The sequence below is a fragment of the Saccostrea cucullata genome, unplaced genomic scaffold (genome assembly GCF_032062105.1).
Source record: "Saccostrea cucullata isolate Sc308-1 unplaced genomic scaffold, CSIRO_AGI_Scuc_v1 ctg1079, whole genome shotgun sequence".
NCBI classification, from domain to species: domain Eukaryota; kingdom Metazoa; phylum Mollusca; class Bivalvia; order Ostreida; family Ostreidae; genus Saccostrea; species Saccostrea cuccullata.
This window is the reverse complement of record NW_026925541.1, coordinates 91,200-106,213: the sequence shown is the minus strand read 5'-3', so window position 1 is coordinate 106,213 and position 15,014 is coordinate 91,200. Positions and strand designations below refer to the sequence as shown.

General features: G+C 33.1%; 3 protein-coding genes across 3 annotated transcripts; 2 read left to right on the top strand and 1 right to left on the bottom strand.

Moving 5' to 3' along the window:
* Positions 1 to 257: 257 nt before the first annotated feature.
* Positions 258 to 6,537, bottom strand: LOC134269163 (regulator of chromosome condensation-like). The gene is made up of 10 exons (XM_062751386.1): positions 6,199 to 6,537; positions 5,917 to 5,989; positions 4,968 to 5,164; positions 4,524 to 4,703; positions 4,082 to 4,226; positions 3,520 to 3,591; positions 3,175 to 3,333; positions 1,836 to 1,985; positions 1,335 to 1,440; positions 258 to 838 (listed from the first exon to the last, which is right to left on the bottom strand). The coding sequence occupies exons 1-10, from the start codon at positions 6,256 to 6,258 to the stop codon at positions 772 to 774; spliced, it is 1,209 nt and encodes a 402-aa protein (XP_062607370.1). The 5' UTR covers positions 6,259 to 6,537; the 3' UTR covers positions 258 to 771.
* A 2,866-nt stretch (positions 6,538 to 9,403) lies between these two features.
* LOC134269164 (splicing factor 3B subunit 5) lies at positions 9,404 to 10,349 on the top strand. Its single transcript, XM_062751387.1, has 2 exons — positions 9,404 to 9,580; positions 9,887 to 10,349. The coding sequence occupies exon 2, from the start codon at positions 9,912 to 9,914 to the stop codon at positions 10,167 to 10,169; it is 258 nt and encodes an 85-aa protein (XP_062607371.1). The 5' UTR covers positions 9,404 to 9,580; positions 9,887 to 9,911; the 3' UTR covers positions 10,170 to 10,349.
* A 1,216-nt stretch (positions 10,350 to 11,565) lies between these two features.
* Positions 11,566 to 14,668, top strand: LOC134269162 (uncharacterized). Its single transcript, XM_062751385.1, has 3 exons — positions 11,566 to 11,602; positions 13,600 to 13,696; positions 13,903 to 14,668. Exons 1-3 carry the CDS (start codon positions 11,566 to 11,568, stop codon positions 14,609 to 14,611), a joined length of 843 nt encoding a protein of 280 aa, XP_062607369.1. The 3' UTR covers positions 14,612 to 14,668.
* Positions 14,669 to 15,014: the final 346 nt, after the last annotated feature.

Genomic DNA, 15,014 nt, shown 5'->3' with positions numbered 1-15,014 from the left:
CACTCTTCTCTGTTAATTAAGAACATCTTTTCCATTATTACATAGACCAATAAGCAACTTAGTGATTCAATCTGACAGTATACATTTAGACACTCAGTGATATAAATTGTGTACACTTTTCTTGAGTAGAATGAGTGTTACATTTCTGTGGTTCACTCTTAGTATATAACCTGGACCTGTCCTGACGTGTCCTTCTCTTCATGTCACATGAAAATTACTCTTGATGTCCTCATCAGTATTTCACAAAGCTAGAGATTTTAGTAAAACTTTATTCACATAAAATGATTGGTATATAAAATGAGCATCTTAAAATTACAGAGAGCAAGTCCATCAAGTTACAGATTTATACAAACTATGGAGTTTTGTACAAGACATTCTGTAACTAAACAAACCCAGACACTGTGGAATAAAACACATGATTGCATTAAAATGTTCAAGATCTCACATACACAAAGTAACAAACATCTGAATCATCATTTATCGTCCATTTGTTGAATCTCATATAAATTACATTTAATTGGCATAATTCAAATCTCTATTTTATTTAAATAATTTCAAATAATTTTTTTTATGGCAATTTTACTCTAAAGGGAACACAGACGGCTACATAAATTGTAATACAAGTTCAGTATAATCAAACAATCACTATCCGGGATTCAGTGAGATCTGTGATGACTGATGGAGTAGGTAAAAGTCCTGCTTTTTTTCTGCTGCACTAAAAGTTTCTGACATTCACTGCTGCACTGTTGGTTGCTATGGTGATCTGAGTCATCAGGAAGCTTCCTCACTGGCCAGAAGTACCGTGTGCTGCCCGCCCCCACTCACTGCTATCACTTTCCTAAAAAAGAAACAATTTGCAACTTAATAAAAATTTTACAAAATTTTTTATACAATACATTGTATGTGTTATACATGTTAATATCTGTGATTAACAAATACCCTTTACTCAGCCCAAGTCGCAATTGTGGAAAAAAACTAGATATTGTTACAAATGATCTCTCTTTTAGTCATTTATATCCTCTGATAATATGTTCCCTTGTTCAAAGAATGAGATTCGAACACTCCTTCATTACAAATGATTAGACCTTATTAAACTTTTTAAAGCAGAATCACAATAGCCTACCCTTTTTGCCATACAAGATAATAATAATACATCACTAATTCAAATGACATACTCCTTAATCATACTATTTTATAACTAAGTGTAATTCAAAAGTCAGAAAGCAAGGGTAGGAAAGGCAAGGACAAAGAAACATTTACAATGTGACCCTCTACCCATCATCACCCCAGTCTTAGGACTTATAAGAAAGATAATATATTGCATATTTTCCTACCTGGTGCTGAGTTGTTTTCCCGTCATTTTCTGAGGCGTTGTAATGTCTTCATCTTCCCCAGACCCCAGTTGTTGACTGGTTCCCATACCCCATGCATACACTTCACCTGCAAGTACATGAATTTATAAGTTTGTGATTCAAATAAACTGTTCCATTTTCCCACTTTTTAATTTTCCTGGTATTTTACTGTCTTGTTCTATCTGACTGAGCAAGAACATGCTTGTTTACTCAATGACTAAGTATGGACCCTTTGTCCTATCCTTTATAGGAGGCCACCTCATAAGCTTTTTACAAAGGGGTGGGTTGGTTTTCTAAATAGATAATAACTGAGATAAAATTGAAATTATTGTACCTCTCAGACTCACAGAACTCAAAGCATAGATGACTGCCTTACTAGCTGTTTACGAGGGGGAGGGAGGGAGGGTGTAGATACAGACTGACTCACCAGCTGTTTAATGGAGGGGAGGTGACATAATTTACATAAAATTTACATTAACATACCTGATTCAGTAAGAGCATAGGATACTGCCTGTCCAGCTGCCACCTGTTTACACGGGGGAAGGTCCAGGACGGCGGGGATTCTCTTTTCCTCGTTGGAATCTCCATGTCCAAGTCTGCCATATTCTCCTCTCCCTACCGTGTACACCTTCCCTGAAACACCAACAAAAGAATTAGAGGAAATCAGATTTCCTTACACCATCATAATTATCATAAACAGAGTTTGTGTAACTGAAATCTGTGACTTTTGAGTGTTTTAAGATTCCTTCAAAAAGCAACTGGCACACAGGTAAATGGCCCTCTTACTATCAAAACAGAGAAATGTTCACTTAGGGCATTTTCTGGCCCTGTAAAAGTTCTTTCTGAAAAATGATAACTTATGTCTTTGAGTTGACAATTCAATGAGTATCAATTTGGCTTTATATCTATTTAAAATGACAAACATGTAACTTTCTAGCTTATTAATGCACTATGACATCATAATTGCATCATTATTCTCATATCCACTTTTATTAAAAGTTTTAGCATAATTTATATTTCTCTCTCAATTATTTAAACAAGAGGCCAAAATATAAAATTATAACAAGTGTTTAATTGTTTAAAGTGCCGTAATCAACACATGCTCACACATGTACCTTTTTAACTATGATTAACATGAAATAGTAACCTTCATGCTTTGAATTTGTTGTTGCCCCGAGGGGTGTTGAGATAACATTTGACCAGCGCACGTGTGTCAATTGTTTTCCTTACCAGCAGTGTCCTAAAATTAATATTTATTTTATTGTATTTCATTAAAAAATGATTTATTACTTTGCGTGGTGCATGTGCACTATCATTACGCATGACATAGCCATCGTAACTTTAACATCGGTAATGGCTCTCAGACATGTAAATTACTTTTAACTTACTTTTTCATGTTATTTTGGTATCGATTATGAAAGTGTTTTCAAGGTCAAAATATGAAATTGTTCCTGACAGAAATATACAACAAAACTTTGAATTGTTATAATCAAAACAAGGCTAGAAAGTATGGATAATATAGGAAAGTGAAAAAAATAATTCATTTCAGCAATGAAAACTTTCATTTATAAATCTGTTGATTTTAGCTCTTAGAGACTTAAAATATAGAAGATACAAAAAATGTTAATTGATATTCTACTTCTTTATCACTTCAAGCAATTTGTGCTCAAAACTCATTTCATTTTAGGTCTAGAAGTTTTTGTTAGGTTTACACAAGTAATCTACAGCTCAATTTCAAAATAGAATTAGTATTTCCATGTATTTCAAGTAACATTTTCTTATTATAAAGCCTTTCAATGTGTTTTCTGGATTATCTACTTACCTAGCTGATAGTAATTATTGAGACCCCAGGCGTACATTGCTCCGGTTTCTTTTTCTCGGGCGTATGACATGTACTGTCCACAAAACACATCATCAAACAACACTCTCTTCCGAGATTTATGTCGCAAACATCTAATAACACCTGGCTTTAATATATATTCTGCAAAAAAAAAAGCAAAAGGGTTTTTATTCAACATACATGTGAATTTAAATCTCAAAACTAACACTTAGAAATCAAGGTACAAGGGAGGTAATCCTAGAATTTATAAATTGATGATAAAACTGGTAGCAACACTTTAGTCTGTGTTCTATGTTTTTGTTATTGGAAAAAAGAAGTGAATCCTACCTAGACCTTTCCTTCCTCCTCGCACAGAAAAGCACTCTGCCACCCTTCCCAGCTGTCCTTGTTCAGCACACCCTATAAAATGATAAACGGTATAACAAACTGAAAAAGAATCTTAAAAGTCTAATTGTAGCTTTTCTAATTTCAGTCCATATATTGTTCTCTTTATTTAGAGTAGAGCTAAAAATCTTTATATTACTTCAAAATAAGGACAAATATCTTTAAATGTGTTTAAATGTCCTAATCATCTGGACATTTACAATCAACGTAATACTGAATAACGGGTCATTTTGGTGCTAAGAGAAGTGTGCCATTTTATCCATAAAGTGGCTATTTTAGGATAGTTAATTATTTATGAATTTAGTTATACATGTAATTAATATCTTGATTTTCTTACAAAATACTAATAACCAAATTCTTAGCAGCTAAAAAATGCCAAAATAGATCATCTCTAAATATTCCTTGTTGTATAATACTTCATTTGAAGTGTAAAGATCTTTTTTGGGGGTTAATACAATTAATAAAGATAAACATGGCTGGAGTACAGGTATACAAGCATTCTCACCACAGGAGTAGATCTCTCCCTTCTCTGTCAGACACAGAAGATGATCCCCGCCGGAGGCGATCTTGACGACGGTTTCCCCGGGTAACATCTCGATCGGCTTCTCCATGATGCCCTCTGGTGTCAGTCCTATCTTACCATTAGCATCCTGTACAGAGACAAAAAAAAATAATTCATGTGGAGAAATAATCAGGTCAAAATACTTTTCCTGCGGGATTTTGATAATTGAACTTAAATGTAAACTAATCTTCATTAATTTTACCCTCCATTATCTTTTTTTTTCTAAACTACCAAATTGTAAAGAAAAGGATTTGATATAATATAGAAAATAGAAAAATCATTATTTAAAATCTTTTGCCCATCAAATAAGTTAAAACTTCACATGGATATGTAAATTAAAGTTTTCCTTTTCATGCAAAACAATATCCACAAGCACTAAACTTACTCTGAAATTTCCCCAGGCAAAGACCTTCCCCTCATCTGTCAGAACTGCCGAGTGACTGTCCCCAGCAGACAGCTGAATCCCTCGCCCCAGGAAATCCACCTTGCCAGGGAGAGTCTCAGACCCCTCCTCTGATGTGTTCCTCCCTAAAGCACCCTCATCATTGCACCCAAAGGTATAAACCTGAAAGTGAAAGTGACAATTATAACCACCAATGTACAAACCTTAAACAGAAAGTATGAAAGGGGTACAGCAAAAAATTTAAATTCAGTTGTAAAAACACTTTCAAGGATTGCAAGAATTCTAAAACAAATTTAAATTTACAAGAGAATAGGAAAACTCTCAATTTTAATAATTACTGTTCAAGCTAAAGAAATTTTTACTTTCATAACTTCCAATATTGTTTCTAAACAAGCTAAAAACAATACTTTAAATTTAAATACTTACCTCGCCTTTATTAGTTAGACATACAGTATGCATGCCCCCCGCTACTGCTGACACTATTTTCTGATTGTCAATGTTGATAAGAGCAGGTCGACTCTTCTCCATGACATCAGGACCAAGACCCAGCTGTCCGACGTCACCCTCCCCACAGGCCAGGACCACCCCCGTCACTGTCACATCAGGGTGGGAGGGGTGTGTTACTAAAATAGAAACACAATAAAATAAACAGAGCACAGCAAACACCTGTCACATCAGGGTGGGAGGGGATTGTTACTAAATAAAGTAAATCAGTGATTGGGAAGGGGTGTGTTGAAGTAAAATATGGCGCATTAACACAAAACAATTGTGCGCATTCAATTTTTTAGCGATATTATTTTGAAATATTTTACGTACGACTTTCTGTCTTGTTTTACTTTCGTTTTAAATGCAGTCAATTTAAAACAACTAATCTCATTGGTTGAACCTCGTCAAAAAGACTTGCCGTGTGTTACATTAGGTACAATACTTCAATTTGTATTGTAGAAACACATTAACACAAATACGGGTTAGTTATATACAAGTTCCTTTAAATCTGCTGCATTGCATGTGTTTGAAATCAGATTTGGTTAATTAAAAACTTTTTTCTTGTTTTCTTTCGTATTTGATATTTGTTTGTCACTCTGTTATTTTGTAAAATGGCCCTTCAGATTATATTGATGGCCCATTTATTTTCGAAATGGCCCATCAAAAATGTTGACAATTGCGCCATAGTCCCATTGACCATTTTGGTCTTCCCAATCACTGGTAAATATAAAACAATAACATAGCACAGCTAACATTGTGGTTTTATTGAAGAGACATTAAAGAGCAATATGTCATTTGAAGTAGAATTCCTCTTAATTTCTACAACTTTGCTGGAGAATTATTTTTTTTCTTTATCAATATCATCAAAAACCTGAATCTGTTAACTTACTCTTGTGTTTCTTATTAGCGATCTTATTTTCCCCCTCTGACTCCCGGGCTCGCTTTTTCCCTCTTCCAGGCATCTGTAATTAAACACAAAATCTGTGTTATACATCATCCATTATTTGAGTTTTTAACTACATGACATTCAGACATCTAAACATGGAATTTTTTTTAAAAATGCATGTGAAAAAACAGTCAATTATGTTATAGTTTTTATTTTCATCTTCATACAAAAAGCACATACTTAAAAATAAGTCAGTGGTCCCCTCCCCCACCCCATACTTCTTACCTGTTGTAAAACAGTCCCCTCCTGGAAGATAAAGTTCTGTTGTTCCTCAGACAGAGTCATGATTGAGACTGGTCTGTAGAACCTACCTGTTGTCTACCTGTATATATCACCTGAGTGATTGTCACCTGGGGTAATTACCCCTAGCTGAGTTCACTCACAGATGGACAGGTGTCATTATCTCCCAATTACACAATGTCATCTGACCCCCACAGGATAAAATCCCACCCCAATGATTCAATACCTCTGAATTAATGGCCATGCTGAACTTCTGTCTCCAACTATCTATAATTGCTTATATCTGTCTCAATGTGTATATATAATTATCACATGTATTCTAGGCTCTGTTTTCTAAGATGACATTTAATGTGACTGTCTGATAATGCAAACATTTTATTACAATTCAGTTCTGATTTAAACAAAAAAATTTAAAAGGGCACATTGCAATCTTCTTTCTTTATTGTTTATCCTTTCCTCATCTTCTTGAGAAACATGTTCTATTTTTATCCTTAATCTCTTAAATCAATCCCATTTATCAAACTTCTTAACTGATTAAGCAACTCTATCATATAATATATAATTATGAAAAGTCAAACAAATGTGTTTTTTATTCACTTCACACTTTGCTTGATCTGGTCAAACTTTTTTTTCTCTTTAATTGTGATACCATTTCAAACATAAGGTAATTATATAATAGTGTTGCATTATGCACCTAAACAGAGGGGGTATTGACACATGGTGCACGAGCCGGAGGCGCGTGCACTATGTGTTAAACCCTGTATAGGCATAGTACATGCATAATGCAAAGTTTAATTATTATGCTGACTGTTGTTATTATTTATGCGGCAATCCATTTGATTTTTTCCTGAAAATAATGGTGGTAACACACGCACTTTAACAAAATCTTCATGCTAAAATTAGTTGCATGCTTAGTTATTTTGGTTACTAGTATTTTCTCTAATAAGTCAGAATTTTCTGCAAATCACATCTTTATTTTCTGTTTTGTTAGTAAGAAACTGATATGTTTAACAAACTACTATCATAATTTTCTTTTACATCCTTCAATCAAGCGCTACTATCAAACCACATGGTATCAATTCATCTAACGATATGTAATTAGTTTGAAACTTTGTTGTACATATTTTTCTAACAAATAAATATAACTGTTTTCAAATAATATTTGTCTATTTTCTCTAATTGTAAAATAAGTTTATATATTTAATAAAATTCACATAATCAAACTACGTAATCGATAACATCACTCAACCTCAACAAATTCTGAGTTCATTGAAGAATTTTATTCAAAACACTGCACAAATCCATAGTATGCTTAGCAAAATCCTTAGATTTGAATTTTCCTTATATAGTGACAAATCCAGGAAGCATAATAATAGGGAATACAAAGGGGCATAAAAATACCTTAAACAGTCACATTTTGAAGTATTCAACATTCTCTGCTGCAAATCTTGCTAGGTGATTTGGAAATAAACTAACATAAAACAAGTCAACTAACCATTCAAGGTGGCATGGTACTTAAGGAGGCTCATTACACCACTTTTTGATGACGTACTACACAAAAAAATAAACCTCCATTGTGTCATGTCCATGTATACTTATCTGCACTACCTTTAAAACGCTTTAAAAATAGATGAAACATGCAGTGTTGTAAACAGTGAAAACAAAGTAAACTCATAAAAGAATTATAGGTCAATGCTTTTAGAAATTGAAAGAAATCAACAGTCAAAGCTAGTAAAAAGCATACACATCCACATTCACATAAGGTTAATTATTGTAGTCCAGCCTTAATTAAAATTTTATTTAATTGAAAGTGTTGGTGTTAATGTATATATTTGCATTAAATACCTCTTCTGTATTTAGATCCATCTTTTAATAATGTAAATTAATTGCTGCTTTTTCCAGTCTGGAATCTTATAAAACGATACTAACAATTTGAATGTCCCTTCACCATTTTTTTGTTTTATGCTGACCTGATTGGTGGTTTGAAAAATAATTTTTTCTAAAAAAAAATTATTAGGTATTATGAGGTATTTTCCTGTGTGTACAGATTAAGCTGTTCTCATTTGACACTGAAACTTCAATAATTCTAAACCTGAAATAAAACATTTCCTAAAATAAAACAAAAACTGTCTGTAAAGTAATTTCCCATGTGGTTACATCAAATGCTATAAATCTAAAATAACACTGTTGTAAGATACCAAGTCTAACAAACTATAAAGAAATCACAATCAGGTCGTGTTTAACATGTTTTATATAAATGCTGAAACAAACCACTGCAGCTATTTTTAGAAAAAAGTTTTGTTGGTGGGCAAGTAATTTGATAACAGGTGCTATACAAGTTGTTTTCAAACTAAAAAAAAATTAACAAACCACAAAAATATAGTTTGTTATTGCTTTAAAGTTTGTTCACAGCAAAGCACCTGTTTTCACTGATGATGACTAGTTTGTTAAAAATCTTTTTACCCATTAACGTGTTGGAAAATTAAATATGCAATGCGTAAAACATTTTTGCACATGCTGAAAAATTAAAACATTTGAAAAAAAAAGTGTGATAAAATAGCTTATTCAAGCTATTCCGAATAGCTTTATAAAGCTATATAGCTAAATCAAGCTATATAGCCTTTTCCATTAGATACACACAACATTACTTTTTTAAAAAGTGTACATGTATTTGTTCACAGAATTTTGAGGAATGGTCCTTAAAATGTATCAAGCAAATTTTTCTGTGGATAATATTTTGACAATGGTCTTTGTGTATTGTTACGTGTTTAATATATATCATGTTGAAACATGTATTTTAAAAATAGGTGGGACAAGCAATTTTTTGACTATTTCCTACATGGTAACCTGTATGGCTTTAGTCAGAGTGACTCCGAACAAGTACAAAGTCTGGTCAGCATCATAGATTATTAATTATAGCTGAAATGAATACTATAAAGTCGATTTTGTTTGACTAAATTTGGTAAAATTTGGAAAAAAAAACAAAGTTTCACCATAAGGATTTGTCTGTTCATCACTAATGTACGCGACTTAAATTGAACCAAAGAGGACATAAACATGATTGATGCGGAGGAATTTCGGGTTAAGAAGTTAGGGACACGTGTTGCACTTCCTGAATTAACATAACGTCAAGGGACCATTATCTACTCATTTTCATACAAAATCAATTTAGTTATACATACCTCTGGACTAAAGTATTCAGTTTAGAAGTCTGTTTTCTTTATAATCGTTGTTATTTATTTCGCTTAAAAGTCCCGCGCTTCCGGAACTTTCCGCTTTACGATCCCGATCGTTAGAATAAAAGCGTTGGTGAAACGTCGAGCTTCGAAAACCATCCAATATCTCTAAAGGTTTTTATAAATACAAGGTAAAGCAAACAACATTTTTACTTAACCTACAATATATTTATGGTTTAAAGTACATTTAATTCATACACGTAATCCTTTTTTACTATTTAACGCGGTATTTTGCCTAATATAATGATGTTATAGTTAGAGGAAATTCGAAATTTGAATAGGATCAAAAGAAAAGGCAGTTCTCTATACTTAAAGTAGATTCCACTCTGAAGAATATTTTTTTTATATAATAAATCAATTTACTGAATCAAATTAAGCTTTTTAATTGACTTATTTTGTGATCAATATTTCATTTCATTTTGGAATATTATTTTCAGTATAAACATTTGAACAGTTGATAATATGGGAGACAGATACAACATCCACAGTCAGTTAGAGCACCTGCAGTCTAAGTACATCGGTACCGGGCACGCTGACACAAACAAATGGGAGTGGCTGACCAATCAACACAGGGACAGTGCTGCATCATACATGGGACACGCTGACATGCTGAACTATTTTGCTTTAGCGGAGAATGAGTCTAAGGCCAGAGTCCGATTTAACTTGATGGAGCGTATGTTACAGCCGTGTGGACCCCCACCAGAGAGGCCAGAGGACTGAGGCCCCAAGGGGAAACTTTAAACATTAATTAAAATGTACAATGCACAATATATTTTCATAAAGTACCATTCATTTCTTTGATATATAATTATATGATCATCCCTTCATGTCATTTCAATGTTGTTTTATTTGTGTAAGCTTATATGAAGACTAGACATGTAAGAGTATGGGAAGGTCAACATTACCGCTACGTTGCCAAAAATTTCAACTCATTACCGCTACATTTTTTCAGATTTTCGACCAATCATTACCGCTACATTTTTCCGGCTAAAAACAACTCATTACCGCTACATATTGAATCAGTCCAAAACAACTCATTACCGCTACATATCGAGTTAGCAAGGTATGGTTCGGTATATAAGTTCTAATCAACAGAATTTACTTCCTATCTAATCAGAATGAGTATACTTATATAAATAACTCTGCTTCATTTAAAAGCTTCATCTGAACATTATGGCCACAATTGAGAAGTTTGTTACAAATTGAGGGAATGTTGGCTTACTTATCAATGGTTATAAATTTATAAAACAACATGTCAAGCAAATGGCTTTCAAGGCTTTAGCGACAGCGTAAAAACATTTGACAAAACTTAGAACTTTATCTATGAACAGTGCTTGATTTTCATTCTTTTGTGTTTTATGAAATAAAATTGATTTTAATAATAATAAAAAAAATCCTGCTCAAAGTCCTATATTCCCCGTGGTGAGCAGTGTAAGGGTACACATGCATTTATAAGTTGTACTGTACACGTATATGTGGCTGGCTTACGAAAGAAGCAATGTAGCGGTAATGTACATACCTTTTAATGTAGCGGTAATGTAAGGTTTTTTGTAGCGGTAATGACTATGTAGCGGTAATGAAAATTTTGAAAATGTAGCGGTAATGATACGCACCCAGAGTATGAATATTTGAAAAAATGATGATTTTTTTCACCACTGCTGTGCAGCATGTGAAAAGTATAGTTAATATCCTTTTAGAATATTATAAAAAAAACTGTTGAAACCAAGATTAATGTCTGGAAACTTTTTGATGTCTTCATTAAAAGTACATGATATTCTGGTGTATTGGGTTCTCTTTACAAAGAATATTGTATTGCAATATAGTACATATATCCTTATACCGTATTTTAATTATCCTATTTACCTACATTGTTTAAGTCTGAAAAGTTTTCTTTTTGCAATATTATCCATTATAACGAATCCCCCAGCTTGTATTCAGGTGAACAGCGTACTGTTATCCCAAAATTGTGATTAGTAGATCAATGGATTAATCCTAAGGAAATTGTCTTTTTGTCATTTTTGATATAAGTTAGTAGAGAAATTTTTTTTTGTCACTTTAAAGTTGACTTTTCTTTCTAAAATGCTTATTCTTGAAAAATAATATGTAATTATGTGCCATGGCTATTAATGACAGAAATCATGCTGGAGGAACATGTATGTTGATTTGTCTCAAAAATCAATTTTTTCAGCTCTCCTTGACAAAGTCGAAATGGGATTTTGTTATACCTTTAAAAATTCTTTTGTGGTCAAATTACCAAAAAAATCTATTATTTCACAGAATAATATTGTACTCAATTTCATTCATTGGGTGTTAAACAGTGACCATGTTATAGTACAAAACATGTTTAACAATTAGCATTGAAAACAAACTTTTCAGCTCTCCTTTACAAAGTTGAGATGGGATTGTGCTGTATCCTCATTGTTAGTTTATCCTCATTGTCAGTTTCAGTGTTGGTGTCACCATCCCATTTAAAGTCTTTAAAGGAGAAAGTTCATCCCCTAGTAACTATTAACCCTTTATACTCCAAATACTTGCATTGCTGATGCATCTAGGAATGGAATTTTTAAAAAAGTAATATACAGGTTACAGTTTTGGGAGCAAATCCATTTCCAAATAATTCTAAGGCCAATTTAAACCAAAATTGACGAGATATTGAACTTGGAAATGCACACTAGGAAGAAATAAAACATTTGTGATGTTTATACCTATGTTTGATGTTGATATTATGTCAGTATCACTGGATTTGTGAAAGTTATATTCAGCCTATATATACCACCCTTCCTTATTCAATATACAAACTTCTTGTGATGGCTACATAAGTTGGAACAGTTACTCCACAGGCATTTCAAATTGACACAAAAACTTATCAAAAACAAATAAACTCTAAGTTTATCAGTCCAAAATTCCTATGGTGCCTTTGGTTTTACCATCAGAAAAATGTCACCTACTAGGGGAGGTCCCAGAAATGCAGGAAACACGAGTTATTACCCTTTCTGTTAGATTTATAATGTATATCCACAAGAGGTGATTCACTTTTTTCAAGTCCCTTTAAATTTATTAAATCAAATATTTTCAGAATTATAACAGTCGACACAACATTGCAGAAGGTCCGTCTCCCCATCCCTTCCTCTGAAACGTATATATTTAGCAATTATTTATCTCTTGTTACATATACATGTACATACATGCTGAGTATTTTGTAGGAAAGTTTATTCTTTTCAATTTCAAAGATATAATGTATTTTTTTTTGGAAACAAAAGTCGCTGTCCAGAAACTAATCAAGCAAAAATAGTTAGGATTAATTAACATGAATTAAAATTAGAATCTGAAGCAAAGTCTCTGTAAACACAAGCTCTACTATCAAATTGCTTAATGTACATTAATTTATGAGTACTAATTATCTCTCCATACATAAACTTAGCTAATTAAACAGAGGTGATTAAGACGGTGATGATTATAACTGTTAATGATGTAAAAGTTACACTGTTTGTTTTTAATTGTTCGTTAATTAAGATTACCGTTTCTGTTGAGTAAATATCGACTCTAACAATTCCTAACTGTATAAAAATATTGCTCCCCGTTAGCTTGGTCAGAATTCTTTGAAAACTACTGTAAAGAAAATGGTAAGATTTAATCTTTAAAATTGTTAATTTTAAAGCATTTTAATGCAATTCTGCAAAAAATGAAAATGAATTTAATTTTAAAAAAGATAATGAAATAAACCCGAGTATTATATATAGGATGCAATTTTTTTTATTCTATTACAGACGGGATACAGTGTGGATTTTTCGCTACACAATTCTTCATTTGTAATTGAAGAATGGAAAACGTCAAATATAACAGGCAAGTACTCATCTGATAACTTATATATAGATATTGTTCTTCCCTACATTTATTTAGAAATATTTAAATATATAACGAAATTAAGATTTTTTTGTAACATTAAATATTAAACAGAAAAATAATATTATGACTCTTGCTCTCTCTCAATATTATTTTTATTATTCATTATCATTTTAAAAAGGAATCCGATTTAGGACAAAAAGTTAGGAAAACATTGTATCTATAATTTTGTTGGCTACTTCATGGCAACAATATCCAAAAAAAAGGATTTGTCATATTTTGACAATTTCATTTATCCGTCTTCTAGGTTTGGTGGGGGCCATATTGTTTAGTACAGGGGTTTCATTTCTACACGAAGCAATTACAGTATTTATGAATATTCAAGAATTCAAACTTCAAAACAGGTAAATGCTTTATTTCTTTTTACAATGTAAATTGATTCCTTCCTCATATAATGATGCAAAATTCTTTTTTTTTTTTTTAAATAATGAAAATTTCTGAGTGATTTTAGATAATACATCTTTTCCGACAATTGTGCTTAATTAAGTACCCATTTTTCTGAGAAAAAAAAATCAACTCAAAGATATTGATTTGTTTATATCCGTTTCAGACGTCACAAAGTTCCAGTACACCTCGGTTTGTCGGTCGCCCACGTGATCCTGACATTTCTCCGCCTCGTCCTCGTCCTGGCTGTTTTATCTGGAAACATCTGGGTGTGGATCTCGATAGGCGTGGGAGTAGGGACCGGATACTTCTTTATGAGGCCCTGTCTTGTCTGCAAAACACGCGAAGCACCAGTCGATTATGACGTCACAATTGGAGGACGTGTTCGATTGCAGACAGTCAGAAAATTAGGTCACTACAGCGTGCAGAAATTAACACAACAATCCAAGGTCACACAAGAGAAACAAGACGTTTACTTCAGACAAACAACAGAACACAACAACAATACGCACGATACAGACAAACAGACGCAGCCCCTTCTAAATACAGCATCTCAAAGTACAGAAAGGTCAAACCTCAGCCCTCAAGAGTCGATGACCTTCCTCCCGAGCGCTCAACCCACGATACAGAACATGAGTAACGAGGAGCGCTGGGATTACATCCGGGAAACTTTCCAGAAGCTGTCCCGCTCTCATCTGTATGAAGGTTTGGAAAGACGACGTCAGCAGCAGGACAGGAGTTATGTCCCCTGTGAGAGTCCACTCAACTCTAGTCAGCCGCGATGGGAGAGTTCGTTTGACGCCTCTACAGTGGACATCCAGGACCTACTGAACGAAGAGGAGATGACCAGGGCACAGAATCCCGTCAAACATTAAATGTGTGACTCACTACCTGTATAAATTATTAGTTTAGACCTTGTTATCCCAGCCTATTTATTAAGTAATTTTATTGCAATGTGATTTTATTTGTTTTTGTAAAAAAAAAAGCTTACGTTAATCATGTTAATAAATTATTTTTTCTATTTCTGAATGTAAATGTGCATTTCTGATTTTTATACCGGTATGTTAAGATGATACTTATCGATGGGATGGGATTGGGATCATATACATGTGTGTAAACCCAACCCAGGGCATAGAACATTTTAAACATATACCCCAACTTATTTGATTATATCTTTCTTTACCCCTGTCTACTGGATGTAACACCTACCTGATCATAGAGGATGTGATTGGTCATCATGGAATACTTACTCCTCCTTGAAACCTTATAAAGATCGGA

Excerpts from the sequence above, each read along its gene's own strand:
- LOC134269162 (XM_062751385.1), top strand. The coding sequence starts at position 11,566 with ATGGCTATTAATGACAGAAATCATGCTGGAGGAACAT. Across the intron at positions 11,603-13,599 it reads AAATCATGCTGGAGGAACAT|GTTTGGTGGGGGCCATATTG; the intron begins GTATGTTGATTT and ends TCCGTCTTCTAG. Across the intron at positions 13,697-13,902 it reads GAATTCAAACTTCAAAACAG|ACGTCACAAAGTTCCAGTAC; the intron begins GTAAATGCTTTA and ends TATCCGTTTCAG.
- LOC134269164 (XM_062751387.1), top strand. The coding sequence starts at position 9,912 with ATGGGAGACAGATACAACATCCACAGTCAGTTAGAGCACCTGCAGTCT.
- LOC134269163 (XM_062751386.1), bottom strand. The coding sequence starts at position 6,258 with ATGACTCTGTCTGAGGAACAACAGAACTTTATCTTCCAGGAGGGGACT. Across the intron at positions 5,165-5,916 it reads CGCTAATAAGAAACACAAGA|TAACACACCCCTCCCACCCT; the intron begins GTAAGTTAACAG and ends TTTCTATTTTAG. Across the intron at positions 1,986-3,174 it reads CAATAATTACTATCAGCTAG|GGAAGGTGTACACGGTAGGG; the intron begins GTAAGTAGATAA and ends TTGGTGTTTCAG.